Raw genomic sequence first — 18,046 nt, forward strand, 5'->3', positions numbered from 1 at the left:
AGGGAAAAAGGGAAAGAGAAAGAATGATTTTAATATTGATGAATGGTTTTATTTTCTTAATTTTTCTCTACATCTAAGTACATTTTCCTATGTAACTACATAGTCTAGTTAAGAATCTAATAAAATAATATGTAACTTTTCTTCTGAAAAGTCACTAATGTACATAAGTTTACACATACTTCAGGGGATTTAGAGATGTATGGACCCCAATCACTGACCACTAGAATTATTTCCCAACTCTGCACTATCATGAACCACACAGAAAATAAGTAATGAGATAAATGGAAGAAGCTACTTAGGAATGGTTAGGGTTCCATTTCTGCAGGTCCTGTCCAAAGTTGAGGAATCAAAGTCATCTAACTTCTAAATCTTTTCACAGGATACACCTGATGTACTAATTGGGAAGGTCAATGCTTCTTGGTGCTGAATATGAGTGAACAAGATTATAAATTTCACTCATCTGGTGTTATCAAATCTTTATTATTCTACTTGAATGTTAATTATTACTGTTATTAATGTTCACTAATGTTCTTAATAATCAGATATGCTAACTAAAGATATCTTTCCTTATTATTTGTCTGTCCAGCTGGCTGGCCTCACAGTTGCTATGTCAGACACTTTACTGCTTAGACTCACACCTAGACATTATTCTCTGGTTATTTTTGATATAGGCAGGTTCATCAGTTTACATATCTGAATATTAAACATACTTAAAAACAACATCCTGAACATCTGTAAGGGTGGCACCAATACTCTTCAGCAAAAGATTTAAGGAATGAACTGGAATTAGTCCTCCACGTTGTTCTGAATCTTTAGTTTCTTCTCTACCAGAACTCAGTGAAACACTTAAATGCAACTAAAGAAACAAAGATAAATACTTTAAGTTTCTTCATATTGACAAATTCAAGTTAGAAATCAGTTTCATTTTAGGCTCACCACACCATAAAGATTTCAAAGTTACCTCAATTATGCCAAAAATTAGTAACTAAAAAGTTAAGATTAATTTAAAATGCATTGTAGTTTAAAACTTAACTTCAACAACTTATATTTAGTTCAGTCCTTTTTTGTTTTTTTTTTTTTTTTTGAAACAGGATGTCACTATGTATACACCAAACCTGGTTTCAATCTTACCTTGTTGGTAAACCTTGTAAAATATTTATTTTATGTATTTGCTAATAACATTAAAAACCTACAAGTTGAGGGCTGGGGATATGGCCTAGTGGCAAGAGAGCTTGCCTCATATACATGAGGCCCTGGGTTCGATTCCCCAGCACCACATATACAGAAAACAGCTAGAAGTGGCACTGTGGCTCAAGTGGCAGAGTGCTAGCCTTGAGCAAAAGGAAACCAGGGACAGTGCTCAGGCCCTGAGTCCAAGGCCCAGGACTGGCCAAAAAACAAAAAACAAAAACAAAAAACCTACAAGTTGAAACTACTGAAAATAAGGATTCCATTCCATTTTGTATGATGAAGCCAGTTAGAAACCATTTTAGTGGTACACTGTCCACCTACCCTGTGTATGTAATTATGTAAAATTTTCTTCAAGCATTCTATAAGTAACATAGAAATTGTGGTAAAGTCTTAAATTTCATTCATTAATTCTTAAATCAAGTCCATTTAATTCAAATCTAATCATGTATAAACATGGTACATGAAATATTGAAAACTGTTATAGCTTAACAGAAAATTAAGGTAAAATGTTAGATCAAAACAAACATAAAAACTGACTTCATGGTTCTCATTGGTAAAAATTATTTCAAGGAAAAAATTTGAGGACTATTCCTTCGTTATTTGTATTTGTAATAGTAAAGTTACAAATGTTTCTACAGTATTGTAGAACATAATATAAGAGATAAAATCGATTTGTTACTATGAGACAAAAAATAACATATTTCCCCTACCTTTATAGGCGATATATGAAAATATTCATAGAGACTGACTTGAGATTGATCTACCATTGAGGCAGTTTCATATTCTTCTTTAAAACCCTCTATATCTTTATGAAAAAGATCAACCTATGAAAGAAACAAAATATTGGTAACTGAAAGAATGTTTACTTGACTACTTAAAACCAGTAGCTCACACACTTCAAAAAAAAACAATCCTCAATGATGTCAAGAGTCAATATTGTTCATCATTCAAAGTTACTGCTTCATAAGAGAAACTAACAATTTTACTGATAGGGAAGCTTTTTCTGCCACTCACAAACTGAGAAGTTATCTTGTTTCTATTAAATGACAACTTTTTCTTCATGTATCTATAAATCTTACTTCAAAAGGCCAATAATCTATTTTATCAAATACTTGTAAAACTGTTAGCATACAGAGTAACACAAGAGGGGTTCATTATGATAATTCCATAAATGCTTACAGTGTACTTTAAACAAGTTTACTCCTTTACTCTTTTTGTCAGTCATGGGACTTGAACCCAAGGCCTAGGTGCTGTCCCTGCACTTTTTCACTCAAGTCTAATGCTCTACCACTTTGAGCCACAGTGCCACTTCCAAGTTTACTCCCCTATTATATTCTTAACCCATGTGTATGTATAAATGTGTGTGTGAGAGAGAGAGACAGAGACAAGAGACAAGAGACAGAGACAAGAGACAGAGACAGAGACAGACATGTAGCTGAACTGTGCACAACTACTTAGCATTTTGAAGTAACTTCCTTAAAAAGAGAAAGTGAAGATAATTTTCCAAGGAGTGGCTAAAAGTTTTGAAAATCATTAGTTTCTCTTCCAAAAATTCACAGATCTAAGTCCCTTCCATGTTTTGAGAAATGGTCCATGAACTTCAATTTATAAATTTATAGAGAACATGCAATCAAAACACAGAGGAAGAATTATGAATACAGAATCCAAGAGAAATGTGGGAGTACACTTTAGTGGAAGCAAGTAACACAAGAATAAAGCAAACGAAGCAAACAACTCAAGATCACTATATAATAATGCCAAACAAAATGTATTCTAGAACAAAACTATAGAAAGGGATATTTAATAGTAATAAAAAGGTTAATTTATCCAGATCGAACAGCTCTGAACACATATGTCCCTAAAAACACAATAATAAAATGTACATGGCAACCACTGACAGAAATGAAGGAATACATGAAAACCTTAAAGATACTTAAATCAACATTGAGAACTAACTGCAGATTACGTATCAACACACAGAAACAAACTGTATATTATATTATATATATATACTAGCAGGGAGCAATAATAATACTGATAATACTGTTAAAATAATAAAATGCCTGGAAATGAATTTAATGAAAGAATTATAAAACCTATACTCTGAAAATTATTAATACTATTTAAAGAAATTAAAGATCCTATATTAGGGTAAACATGTCATGTTCAAAGATCAGAAAAATACTGTTAATAATGTACTGGTCTAAAGATTCAATACTGGGGCTGGGAATATGGCCTAGTGGCAAGAGTGCTTGCCTCCTACACATGAAGCTCTTGGATTGATTCCCCAGCACCACATATATGGAAAATGGCCAGAAGGGGCGCTGTGGCTCAGGTGGCAGAGTGCTAGCCTTGAGAGGGAAGAAGCCAGGGATGGTGCTCAGGCCCTGAGTCCAAGGCCCAGGACTGCCCCCCCCCAAAAAAAAAAAAAAGATTCAATATTATTGCTTATCAAAAACCCACCTGAATTCTTTAAAAAAAATTGACAAGCTGATTTTAAAATTCACATGTAAGTGTAAGGCCAAAAAAATGTTGAAAAAGAGGAAGTAGGAAGATTTATTATTCTGAATTACAAAACTTACTACAAAGCAGATTATTAAGATAGTATGTTTCTAACACAAGGTAGACAGATCATTGGGAAATTCTGTCTAGTCAACCAATTTTCCATAAAAGTGGCAAAACTATTCAATAGAAGAGCAATAACTTTTGTAATAAATGGTGCCAGAACAAGTGGAAATTCACTTGCATAAGAGTAGTTGGGACTCTTATCTCATACCATATACAAAAATAAACTAGGATAAAATGAAGATCAAAGACCAGATTCTAAGGGCTAAAACTTCAGAAGTCTTAGATCAAAAGACTGAATATTCATGACCTTGGAGTTGGCAAAGGATTCCTAGAAATAACAACAAAAGCAAAAGCAACAAATAAAATAAAAAATAATAGCCAGGTCCTAGGAGCTCATGCCTGTATGTCTTTCTACTTGGAACACGGCTGAAGCTGGTAGGATTGGGGCTTAAGGCCAATCTTGGCAGAAAAACTCATGAGATCGCCTTCTCAACAAAGACCTGAAAACAAGTGGCATGTGCCTGTTGTTATACCTTATACATGTACTAAGAAAAGAAGTGAGACCCTATACCAAAAACACCCAGCAAAAATCAGGGATAGAGACCTGATTTTATGGTAGAGCCTCTGCCTAGGTTCAAACTATAGTCCCACCAAAACAATTAATAGTTTGGAACACATTAACATAAAAAACATTTGTGCTTCAAAAGACAAAATCAAGAAAGTGAAACGTGACATAGAAGACAGGAAAATAATTGAAGATCATATATTTGATAAGAAGAGGCTTCTGTCAAAAATACAAAAATAATTTTGTAATTCCATAAGAATAACCTATTAGTAGGCAAGGATCTGAATGGACATGAAAGATATATAAATGGTAAATGAACACATCAAATAATGTTTAGTATCATTAGTCTTCAAAACCAAATGAGAAACCATTCCACATCCACTAGAACCGAAAAACCTACACAGGCAGAAAGTGTATTAGTGGCTATACAGATCTAAGATACTTGCTTTGGGGATGAGGAAAATGCTTTGTAATCAGATGGTCATGATGGGTGCACAATTTTTCAATGTATCAAAAACTAATACATGTTAAATGAATGAAATACAGGCTTTTAGAACTACACTTCAATTAACTGTTAGAAAGCAAAAAATGTTTGTCTTTATAAAGTTTGATAAGACTTTTTTGTAGTGTTTCTTACTCTTCCCATCAAATGCTGTTACTGTAAATCTTACCTCTGTTGTTTCTGTTTCTTCAGCTTCTGTCATAAGGTCAGCTAAAGCATAGACAAAGCCAAGATCTAACCTGAGATCCATTTCTTGAATCAATACTTTGAAATACCTAAATTACAAAGTAGAAAACTATTTAAAAATCACAAACCTTATAAAAGGAAATTAGCTGAGAAAAAATATTAGCTAAACATTAGAAATTTGAATTACATGATTAGCTTTGCTTATAATACCAACCAACTAAAATATGAAAATAGCTATAGAGAGAAAATTGATGAATACAGTAGTACAGATTATAGCTCATTATATATTAATGAGTAAATTATAGAAATATAGCAAAAACCACTTTAGCAAAAATTTTAGACAAGTAAATCCTAAGAGTCTGTTTACAGCTTGAAACAATTTTTACAATATTAGAAAAATAAAACTAAAAAGCTTAATGCCAACTAGCAAAATTGAAGGGAGGCTTGGGTTGGGAGCCATGGGGGAGAATGATGAAAGAAGCGCCATCAATCAAGATACACTGTACTTATAAAATCATTTACTAATGATAACCCCTTTGTACAACTATTTAAAGATATTAAAAATGCAATTATAAAGAGCTTAATGGTTAAGTACATATATACCATAACTCTGTATTAGAAAAATCAAGGGAAAAGAGTTTACTCATCACAGTGATAGGGTCAGGAATGAGACAGGAGCACCATACAGATGGATGTTGCTATAACACTGTAATTCTTAGAATGAGCAATGAAGTAATATGCAATACTTTTTATTGGTTTCTAAAACAACATATGATCATTACAATTAACTCAAAGAAGAAAATTAACACGTGAAAAAGAAATAAAGATATATTCATTCCAGAGCCTTCTAAGAATATAAAATAATTAACAGATGCTTATTTTTATGATTTAACAATTCACAGTTAAATCTTCAACTTAATCTCAAGTTTATTTTAAGAAGTGCAAATAATTCACATAAATATTTTAAATGAACACAGAAGAAATGTCTGAAGACACTTACTTAATTCGTGATATCTGGGAATGTCCTGCAGATCTCATAACAATACTGACATCTGTAAAGGGCTTTGGTGCTGTACAGGTTATAAGTATGAGTACTTTCATGAAGCTTTAAACCAATTTAGACATTTTCTTTCAATTTAAAATACATTAAAATGAAAAATTAAATCATTTACTAAATCATGCATATCAATTAAAACGAACATTTGTAAAGTCCATTACAATCTCAACTTCAGACTCCAGAAATGTCTTTTTAATAATGTACTATCATTTTAATAACTAACTCTAAAACTAAATGATTTTAAACTAAGTATCCATTAGAAACATTCAGCAAACTGAAAATACATTCTGGAGACTTAACAAGGTAGAGGGCCTGCAGCATGTGACTAAAAAGCTTGTAAGCAAATTATAAAAAGCACCAGTATTGACAGAAAATAAAATTATGAAAAGAACTCCCTAGTGTAGAGCTCATGGTGTAGGTTTCTGGATGAAAAACACAGAGGCAAGGAAGTGAAACTCAGTGGTAGAGGCAACCAAAAGAAAACGGAAGGAAGAGGGACAAACGAGAGAAGATCATAGAAAAATTAAGAAAATGGTGGAGAACACAGACATTTTCCTACAAGAATTCTGAATTTGAAGTTCTTCCTTTTTTACTCCAAGGTCCTAATAGTTTTAAGTTAGAGGTTTCTACATAATATGGTTTTAAAACTAGTATTTCTAAAACTTTATATATTTCCAATTAATATTTTCTTTAGTATTCATATGAAGTTTTGCACTTGAGTACTTCTTGACCCCTTTCAAAAAGTAGTTTAATATTCCAATGATCCTATGGAAACTAAATATGAGGATGTCTTAATTTTTTACTTTTTTTTGTAAAATAAGCCAAAAAGCTAAAATAATTGTTTTGATAGTATGTAATCTAGAAATAAAAACAAACCTGAATCCATGGTGACAGACTTTGGAGGCTTAATAGGATAAAACACAAATGGAAAAATAGCACCATGAATCTGATTTTGGATCTAAGGAAATAGAAACAAAAAAAGAAAAAAGAAACTGGTCAGTGTATCACTCATATAGCCTAACTAGAAAAACAGGATTTAATAAGTAGAGGGAATCAAAATGTCTAGTCTAACAATGAAATAGAAGTAGAAAGTAAACAATATTTACTTAAAAATCCTTTCCCAACTTCTCAGTGTATTTTACACATATTGGCTTCCATATTGCCTTTTCCTTTGGACTCTACTACACTACAATGTAAGACATAAGACTACCTCTGTTTCTTATGTTTGCCTGTGTTTTCCAAAAGACTCACCTGTATTCTATAAATCTGAATTCTAAATGATGACTGATGGGCAGATGTGCAATATTCCACTTTTAATGCTGGAAGATAATTCCTTCGTAGAGCTATTAAATTTGGATGCAGAATTTTCATGTTATTACCATTAGGTGTTAAACGAACCTGCAAAATATGTACCCCAACAAAAAATTAACATAGAATTTTCCATAATTGATTATGTTAAAAATTTACACCAAAAATCTTTTAGGAAAATATTATTTAAATAGGTTAAATATCTTACATGGTTTATATTTAGATCTTATGACTAATAGCTGTAGAGTTAATGGCTATTCATATGATCCTAATAGGTTGGCTGTATCCTTTTTTATACGAATTAAAATTTTAGAACTAGGGAAGGGAAAGGGAATACCAAAATCAAGAGACAAAGGACAAAAAGACAAACCATTCCAAAAGCAATACTTGAAAAATCATTTGGTATAAACCAACTGTACAACTAACTCATGGGGTGGAAAGGGGAAGGGGGTGGGGGGCAGGGGAAAAATGAGGGAGGAGGTAACCAGTTGAACAAGAAATGTACTCACTGCCTTACATATGAAACTGTAACCCCTCTGTACTTCACTTTGACAATAAAGGAAAAAAAATACTACAAATAAAAATAAAGCAATAAAAATTTTAAATTAAATAAATATCTTTGGGGTCCTATTAACTGAACAATTAACAACTAGTATCATAACAGGGAGTTTAGTTTATTACATAGTACCACCTCTTTCGCATATTTTACACGACGTATATGCAACAACTACATTCAAATTGTTCCATAAAAAAGCTAAATTTTCTCTTAAAATTCATTAGTAATTCAGATTCCAATATAAAAGTGAAAATTTTATGTAATAGCACTAAAAAATTTACCGAAACATGTGTTTCCAACTCAATAATCTTATCTTCTGCAGGCGAAGTTTCAGTATATTCCTTAAATTCTTTTTCCAACTTCTCATTGTGCTTTACACTCATTGGTTTCCACCTTGATTTTTTCTTGGGTTTTGTCTCCCAAACCACATCAGAACTTTTAGAGAAAAACAAAACCCATAGTACTAATTTATAATAATTTTCAGTTTAGTTTTCTAATGTGTAAAATTTAAAACTCTCAGTAAAATTTTGTAATAGCCTCAGTTATAAGCAAGAACGTTAAAAGTTTAAAAAATACAAATTCAATCAACTAACAGTTATTTAGTTCTTACTCGGGTAGTATTCTAGGTGTTAGAGAAACATTAAGGAATATCTCTGTAGGTCTTCATTTTGGCTAGCGAAAGACAAACAATAATAGTAATCATGAGTTAGTTAATTCTAATATTCAAGAATTGATGGTGCCTTTGGAAGAAGGAAGTGTAGGTATGGAAACTGGGGTGTGAATCTTGAGATATGCGAAGAAGAGCTGCAGTATTAAAATGGAATCATCAATGGGGCCTCATGGAGAAGGCAGCACATCAGCAACACTGAAAGACTTATCTAGAAGACAAGGGGGTAGGAACATTTCAGGGAATGATCCACTTTTGGCAAAGACCCCATAGCAACAGCAAATTTGTAATGTGTGAAGATTAAGGAGATCATCATGGAAATTGCATTAAGATGTTAAATAACGCAAAGCCTTGTAGGACATTATAAAGTCTTTGAGTGTCATTCTGAGGTAAGGAACAACTGAAAGGTTGTAAGGTTGGCAACATGATATGACTTCTACTCTGTTAAGGCTACATTATAAGCTGGGCACTGGTGCCTCACCCTTACAATCCTAGTCAGGAGGCTGAAATATAAGAATCACAGTTTGAAACCATCCTGGGCAGTAAAATCCATGAGATTCCTATCTCAATTAACCAACAAAAAGCTGGAAGTGGAAATATGACTCAAGTGGTAGAATGTTAGCCTTGAGTGAAAAAAGCTAAAGGATAGCAGCATTCAGGATTAAATTCAAGTCTTGGTACTGTTACAATTACATATATATTATATGTAATATATACATGTACACACATACACACTGGGGAGGGGAGAAAATCAGGGGTCAAGGTATTGATAGGTAAATTTGTTAGGCACTTAACCAGCTGAGAAATGGTGATGGCTCTAAGGTAGTAATAGTGAATTGATAAAAAGTGATCAGACCCTATTTTGAAGCACATTTTGAAGTGGCACAGATATCTAGATTTCAGGTGCAAAATGAAAGAATCAAAGATGACTCCAAAGTCTTTGGTCTAAGCACCTAAGAAGGGCTTAGTCAATAATAATTGCGATGAGAAAGCAGACTTTGGTAGGAGGAATTACAAGTTTAGTGTTATATAAGAAGTCTCTTAGATAATGAAGTAAATTAGAGAGTGAAGTAAAACTAGAGTTTAGAAGGTAGAACTAACCAAAGGAGGGGGAGAGGAGAAGGAAGGGAAATAAAGAGGAAAGGAAGGCAAAGACAGATAAAGACACAGATACAAACACATGCAGAGCCAGAGAGAGAGACAGGAGGGAGAAACTAGGGCATACATATAGCATTTGAAATCATGAAAAATCAAATGGACAAAAGGACCAAGGTTGAAGAGTATCAGAGTACCTGATATAAAAAAAAAAAATTGAGAGCAGAGAGCAGACAGGGAACCAATGAATGAGTCTGACAGTGTTGAGAATAGAAAGAAAAGCCAAGACGGTGAGTTATCCTGAAAATGAAGTCAAGTAATGGAAGGATCTGTATTAAATGTAAGGAAGTGTGGACTGATAATTCTACACTGGATCTGGTATTACAGAGGTTATGTTGTTAATCCTGAGAACTACAATTGCATGGTGTGTTGAAGATCCTATTTGGAGTGGTTAAGTAAAAAATTGTGTGAAAAAGTATTGGAGATAATATACTAAACTCTGAAATAGGTAACACTTTTGTGAGTCTAAGAAGGGAAACAAACAATTTGGTATAAATGTATCCAATGCCTAACGTATGAAACTGTAACCTCTCTGTACATCAGTTTGATAATAAAAATTTGAAAAAAAAAAAGAATTTGGTGTAGACAGAGTGAAAGCAGACTCAGGAAAATTTAAGTTGAGAGAGGTAGTACTTAATGTAACAATCCCATTCAGAACCAGAAGTTGCAGAAAAGCCAGGACTAGTTATGTCCCAAAGTAGGTATAAGTGAATGAAATAAATTAAGTAGAAAATTAAGTTTACTCAGGAGCACCTAATTTAGTTAAGCATATTTTTACACTGTCTACTTTCACACTGTCTTTCATTCACCTTTACCTATCAGTGGCAGCTGGTAGAACATTTAGGTTATGCATGCCGGTAGATAGGAAGCTGTGATTTTGGAGGGTGGGAAGTGTTTTTGGAGGTTCATTTTTAAGATGTCAATTTTCTCAGTAAATTTGGGATGCAATTTTCTCAGTAAAGTGGGGATGCAAAGTAGTAAGCTGAGAGAGAACGGGTGTTTGAAGAGAGACAAAGTATAAAACAGGAATACAGAGAGACTATAAATGGAAAATATGCAATTGTGCTGAAATTAAAATGCTAATAGATCTAACTACAGAATGTCTATAATTCTAAAGTTTGCTTATTATTTATATGTTTGATCATTCAATATATCTTCCTGTGGTGTACCTGCACTATCTCTGTATCTTATCTGAGTACAATGGAAACTGTGTATACTGGTATTAGAACTAGGAAACTGAAAGGGAATACCAAAACTGAGAGACACAAGGTAAAAAAGACAAACGACTACAAAAGCAATACTTGTAAAACTGTTTGGTGTAAATGAACTGAACAACTCATGGGGGGAAGGAAAAGGGGGAGGGGGAGGGGGGAATGAGGGAGGAGGTAACAAACAGTACAAGAAATGTATCCAATGCCTAACGTATGAAACTAACCTCTCTGTACATCAGTTTGACAATAAAAATTAAAAAAAACAAAACAAAAAAACCTATATGCTGTAAACCAACTGTACATCTCATGGGGAAGGGGAGAGGGAAATGAGGAGTGGGGAAGGTGGGAGAAAAATGAGGAGGTAACAAATTTGATAAGAAATGTACTCACTGCCTTATGTATGAAACTGTAACCCCTCTGTACATTACTTCACAATAAATAAATCAATTTTTTAAAAAAGAAAAACAAATGTTAAAAAAAATTGTGATGGTACCAGGACTTGAACTCATAGCCTTGGGCTCTCACTTGGTTTTCTTAGTCCTGACTAGCTCTCTACAACTTGATCCATGCTTTTGGTATGACATTGTGCGGATTCATTGGAAAGTCGTTGGCCAGGCTAACTGTGAATTTGGATCTTATAGGTCTCAGCCTTCAGAGCAGCAAGGATTACAGGAGTGAGCCAATGGTACCTGGTTTATTCTTAATAAATTAATATTCACTTAATGTAGAGTTAGATAAATAGGGGCATGGCTCAAATGGTAAAGCACCTGCCTAGGAAGCAGAACTCTCTAATTTCAAATAGAACTAACTGTCTAATCACTCCCACCAAAAAAGAAAAGGTAGAGGCCTTATATTATTCATATTTGCAAAAACATCATTTAACATAGAAGATATCAGACAACAGATTTAAGTCTTAAAATCCATGCAGTGCTAGAGAGTGAGTTCAGGGCCTCAGGAATTCCAGACAAGTACTCTACTTTTTGAGTTATGCCTCTTTTGTTTTTTAAATTTATGTTCTTGTATTTGGGATAAGGTATTTCTACTTTTGCCCAGCTGACCTCAAACTCTGAACCTCCTGCTTTTACCTCTGGAGTATCTGAGATTTTAGGCTTGTGCTACTGTCATCCAGGTGACCCATTTACTAAAACAATAACTGAAATTTGAAGGTTAAAATCAATGCTTTCAAATAAAAATTTAACATTCTTTTTGAAATGGCATTTGTGCCCCTCAGTAAGAGGTCAGTAACATTTAATTTACATAGAAATTTAATTCATATCATATGCCTTTCATATACATTTGGGAGTTTAAGCCAAGTAAGTGATTAAAACTATATTATTTTAACTATATATATTAGAATAAATGCCCTTCACATTAGGCCTAATACATACTATCTCTTCTCTATTGTCAAATAAAATGTATATTATGTATACTATGAATAGGAAAAATAAGAGCATAAGGGAGAAATAAAGAGCCTCACTGATGACATCTCACATGGTTAACAATCTAATTACATTAGAACTTAAGGTAAAAGTTAACAATCATTGTCTTTAACCTACCAACAACTATTTATGGAACATCTACATTATTATATCCTACACCGTAATGGTGAAATACAAACATATTTTATGATATGGTAAATAAAACATTTCTTCTGAGTTAATAAATATAACTTTTGGAGCACTTACATGATTAAAAACACAAAGGACTTATAAATCTGGTATTTTTCATAGTTTTACGGGAAAACGGAAAAAAAAACCCAACTGAACAAACATGCCTAAATAATTTTACATTTGTAACAATAATTTCTTATGGTAAGAACTAATTAAATGTAACTAAAATTATTATGCCTAACCTTGTAATGCCTATATAGGCTACTTCTTGCTTTGTGTAATTGTTGACAAGAGATATTCCAACATCTTGTAATGCCAACACAATTTCTTGTTCTGCTAACTCTGCTTTCTCACTTTCATAGGTTGCTTTAAAGACCTTTGGATCTTCAGTGAATAAAATAATGCGTTGCAAGCCTTCAAAGAATGAAACTAAATAAATGGTCTTTTCTCCCGAAATAATAGGTGTCATCATATCCTAAAAGAAAAGCACAAAAAAATGTTTAGCGTTTGGTTTCAGCAAACAATAGGTTGAGATTATAAAATAAGAAAATTTATAGGATCTAGTTCATAGGCCTGGGTTGGCAAAGTAAATGAATTAATATTCAGTTAATACTGAGATAAAGTAATCATTGTTAGTTGCTTGATAGGGTCAATGATAACCAATGGAGTTAATAATGTACAATACTTGGAAATTTTCCTTACTGAAATCACATGTCAGCTACTGCCACCATTATTCTAAAGTTATCAACCAGGATGACAGGTCAATTGTTTGCTCTTACTTTAGCACCTTAACGAAATCTAACTCGTTTTCCTTTGTAGGCTGATCAAAAAGTATTATTTCCTTGATTTCACCCTATGTCTACAGACATGTAGTAAGTGTTAAAAGTTATTTCATATTCCCTTTGATGTAAATATTTCCTTTGACAGCTGAATAAGAAGGATAAACATATCTTACATCTCAGTTTAAGGCTTTATTAAGAACTGATGTTCATACCACAGGGTTAATTATGTAGGGAACTCTATATAAACATATCATGGTTTTAAGCTCAACGAAAAGGTAATTGTAGTACATTCTAGTAATAGCCAAGAATTTCTAGTGAATACAGTAATAGAAAACTTTATAATACAATCAATATATAACCCACAGAAATTAAACATTGGTGTTTCAATAAATTTACTATCTAGGAATCATAGCATTGCTTTTTGAAATTTTTATTGACAAGTGTTGTGTAAAGGGGGTACAGTTACATAATAAGGCAGTGAATACATTTCTTGTTATAACTTACACTTTCTTTTCTTTCCCTTCCCTAGATCAGGTAGGCATATAAACAATATCCAGTGTACCAAAATTATATACAGTAACCATGTAGGGTACGCCACAGGAAATTCACCTATAATTTTAAAGATAATGTCTGTCAACAGTAGAATCCTCCTGTGTCCTTCTGTTGGAGTTGTTTTTGCTTATCCTCATCTTATATGATCATGTGTACATAGCTGTTTAGCTATTGTGATCCACTGACAGGTTTATTCTAGCCCTTTTAATGTTTAGTAGTTGTTTGGTTTTAGATACATAATGTAAAGTCACTGACCCAAACATGTGGGAATACCATTTGAAAAGAAGTTTGTTGTTTTGCAGACCTGGTCTCTACTGTACTCCTCCCCAACTAACAGTCATGTATCAAGGAAACCATGCCCCTTTGTTCTCTAGGCTTGTCTCAACATTATTTGTTCAAGTTCTGACCATTTCCTTGAGAATACCAATATTTTACCATTTCTAATTGCTATGTTGTATTCCATTGTGTACAGGTAACACATTTTTTGAATCCATTCATCTGTAGTAGGGCATCTGGGTTGTTTCCATATTTTGGCAACAGACAAAGGCTTAATATCCATCATCTACAGACTACTCAAAAAACTATTGCCCCATTCGTAAGGAAATGGAAGGACTTGGAAAAAATTATACTAAGTGAAATGAGCCAGACCCAAAGAAACATGGACTCTATGTTCTCTCTCATAGAGAATAATTAGCACAGGTTTAGGCAAGTCACAGCAGAGGATCACAAGAGCCCAATAGCTATACCCTTATGAACACATAAGATGATGCTAAGTGAAATGACCTCCAGGTTATGGAAACAATGGTTATATCACTGTTGTAACTACTTTCAACGTGATATATGTAACTGTAGCTTCTATTATTGATGATCTTCTTGTATCCCCTTCCTGTGGTTGTACCTGCACTATCTCTGTATCTTATCTAAGTACATTGGAAACCATGTATACTGGTATTAGAACTAGGAAACTGAAAGGGAATACTAAAATCGAGAGACACAGGGTAAAAAAGACAAACGACTACAAAAGCAATACTTGTAAAACTGTTTGGTGTAAATGAACTAAACAACTCTTGGGGGGGAAAGGGAAAGGGGAAGGGAGAGGAAGGAATGAGGGAGGAGGTAACAAACAGTAAAAGAAATGTATCCAATGCCTAACATATGAAACTGTAACCTCTCTGTACATCAGTTTGAAAATTAAAAAAAAAAAACAAAAAAAACTAACCCCCCTCCAAACCCAGTAAACCAGTTATTAAATGGGCAAAGGAGCTCAAGAGAGACTTGACCGGAGAAGAGATAAAAGTGGTAAAGAAACATATGAGGAAATGTTCAACATCCCTGGCAGTAAAGGAAATGCAAATAAAAACAACCCTGAGATACCACCGCACTCCAGTTAGAATGGCCTATACTCTGAACTCAGGCAACAACAAATGCTGGAGGGGATGCGGGGAAAGAGGAACCATTCTCCACTGTTGGTGGGAGTGCAAATTAGTACAACCACTTTGGAGAACAATATGGAGGTTCCTCAAAAAGCTCAGCATAGACATACCCTATGACCCAGCCATACCAATCTTAGGCATCTATCCTGAACAACAGGTCTCAAGATATAAAGACATTTGCACATCCATGTTTATTGCTACGCTGGTGAAGATCCTTTCCCATATGGCTGTCTGTCTTTCTAGTGTAGTGGCTACGTCTTTAGCTGTGCAGAAACCTTTTATTTTGTAATAGTCCCACTTGTTGAGTCTCTCCCCTATCTGTTGTGCCCCTGGGACTACGTTCAGGAAGTTCCTACCTGTGCCTCTAAGTTCTAGTGTCTCTCCTACTCTGTCCTTCAGTAGTTTCAAGGTTTCAGGTCTGACGTTGAGGTCCTTAATCCATTTTGAGTTGATCTTGGTACATGGTGATAGGCAAGTGTCCACTTTGAGTTTTCTACATGTGGCTGCACAGTTTTCCCAGCACCAGTAGTTGAAGAGATTATGTTTTTTCCATTGTATGTCTTTAGCTCCTTTGTCGAAAGTCAGCTGACTGTAAGAATGCGGCTTTATTTCTGGGTCTTCTATCCTATTCCATTGGTCTTCGGGTCTGTTTTTATGGCAGTACCAGGCTGTTTTTGTTATGATGGCTCTATAATAGAGCTTGTAGTCGGGTATTGTGATTCCTCCTGCGCTGCTTCCTTTGCCTAGGTTTGCTTTGGCTATTCTACGTCTTTTGCTGTTCCGTATGAATTTATGGGTTGTTTTCTCTATTTCAGTGAAGATTGTAGCTGGGATCTTAATGGGGATTGCACTGAATTTGTGTGTGTGTGTGTGTGTGTGTGTGTGTTTTCTTTGCCAGTCCTGGGCCTTGGACTCTGGGCCTAAACACTGTTCCTGACTTCTTTTTGCTCAAGGCTAGCACTCTGCCACTTGAGCCACAGTGCCACTTCTGGCCATTTTCTATATATATGGTGCTGGGGAATCGAACCCAGGGCTTCATGTATACGAGGCAAGCACTCTTGCCACTAGGCCATATTCCCAGCCCCTGCACTGAATTTGTATAACATTTTGGGCAATATGGCCATTTTCACTATATTGATTCTGCCTACCCATGAACATGGGAGGTCTTTCCATCTCCTAGTGTTCTCTTTGATTTACCTTTTTAGATTTTTATAGTTCTCATTAAATAGGTCATTAACGTCTTTAATTAGGTTAATCCCTAGTTAATTTATTCTTTTTTTAGCTATTGCAAAAGGTATTATTTCCTTTTCTGTTTGTTCATTGCCAGTGTACAGAAAAGCTACTTATTTATGTGGGTTGATTTTGTATCCTGCTACTTTGCCAAAATGGTTTATTAGTTCTAGGAGTTTGGGGACTGAGTTTTTTGGGTCCTTCAGATATAAGATCATGTCATCTGCGAATAGGGATAGTCTGACTTCTTCTTTACCAATGTGGATCCCTTTGATGTCCTCCTCTTGCCTATTGCTATGGCTAGGGATTCAAGCACTATGTTGAATAGAAGTGGGGAGACTGGGCATCCTTGTCTTGTTGCTGAGATTAGGGGAAATGGTTTTAGTTTCTCCCATTTAATATATTAGCAGTTGGTCTGTGGTATATGGCTTTTATTGTTTTAAAGAATGTTCCCTCTCTTCCTGTTCTCTCCAGGGCTTTTAACATGTATGGGTGTTGTATTTTCTCAAAGGCTTTTTGGGCATTGGCTGAGATGATGTGGTTCTTGGTCTTAGCTCTGTTGATGAGGTGAGTTACTTTTATTTATTTGCAGATGTTGAACCATCCTTGTGTCTACTTGGTCATGATGTATAATTTTCTTGATCAGTTTCTGGATCCTGTTAGCTAATATATTCAGGAGCTTTGCATCTGTGTTCATTAGTGATATTGGTCCATAATTCTCTTTTTTTTGTTGGGTCTTTGGTTTGGGGATGAGTATGATATTAGTGTCATAGAATGAGTTTGGGATTTCTCCCTCTGTTTCTATTTCACGAAAGAGTTTGAGGAGTACTGGTATTTAGCTCCTCACTGAAGGTTTTGTAGAATTCATTGGTGAATCCATTCAGGCCTGAGCTTTTCTTTGTTGGGAGGATCTTGATTACCTCCTGTATCTCGCTGTAGGTTATTGGTTTATTTAGTTGATTTATTTCTTCTTGATTCAGTTTGGGCAGTTTATACTTTTCTAAGAATTGATCCATTTCTGTAAAATTTTTGTTCTTTGTTGAGTAAAGGGTTCTGGAATTAGTTCCTTATAACTGTTTGAATATCCTGTGTATTTGTTGCAATTTTTCCTGTGGAGTCCCTGATCTTACAGATATGAGTCTCTTCTCTTTTTTTTTGTAGCATTACTTATAACACAATACTTTCTAAAATAAAATATATAACTACATAAAGTCTAACATCTAGTAATAAATTTTAGAATCATCTTTATGAACTTTAAACTATCACCATTATCTAAATAAGAAAAGTACTAATCAACAAATCAAATAAATAATAATATATTCTGGTTAAATCAATAATTTAAAAAACTCAGTCTGGCCAGTTATAGGTTTCTTAAATACAAAAACAAACAAACACCTTATACATCAGATTCCTTAACAACAACATTGGAAGACAACGAAAAACATGCAATCAATATTCTAAGAGAAACTGACT

The 18,046-nt window shown here is 34.1% G+C and overlaps 1 protein-coding gene across 3 annotated transcripts in view; it reads right to left on the bottom strand.

Moving 5' to 3' along the window:
* Vps13a (vacuolar protein sorting 13 homolog A) overlaps window positions 1–18,046 on the bottom strand; it is a 178,199-nt gene that overhangs the window by 35,051 nt on the left and 125,102 nt on the right. For all 3 annotated transcript variants that reach the window (XM_048332075.1, XM_048332068.1, XM_048332083.1), the window contains 8 exons: window positions 12,819–13,051; window positions 8,215–8,368; window positions 7,321–7,467; window positions 6,946–7,027; window positions 6,013–6,082; window positions 4,996–5,101; window positions 1,902–2,015; window positions 711–856 (listed from right to left, as the gene is read on the bottom strand). In XM_048332075.1, coding sequence (XP_048188032.1) covers window positions 711–856; window positions 1,902–2,015; window positions 4,996–5,101; window positions 6,013–6,082; window positions 6,946–7,027; window positions 7,321–7,467; window positions 8,215–8,368; window positions 12,819–13,051 — 1,052 coding nt within the window. The remainder of the gene's footprint in view (window positions 1–710; window positions 857–1,901; window positions 2,016–4,995; window positions 5,102–6,012; window positions 6,083–6,945; window positions 7,028–7,320; window positions 7,468–8,214; window positions 8,369–12,818; window positions 13,052–18,046) is intronic.

This window comes from Perognathus longimembris, chromosome 1 (genome assembly GCF_023159225.1).
Source record: "Perognathus longimembris pacificus isolate PPM17 chromosome 1, ASM2315922v1, whole genome shotgun sequence".
Lineage (NCBI taxonomy): Eukaryota > Metazoa > Chordata > Mammalia > Rodentia > Heteromyidae > Perognathus > Perognathus longimembris.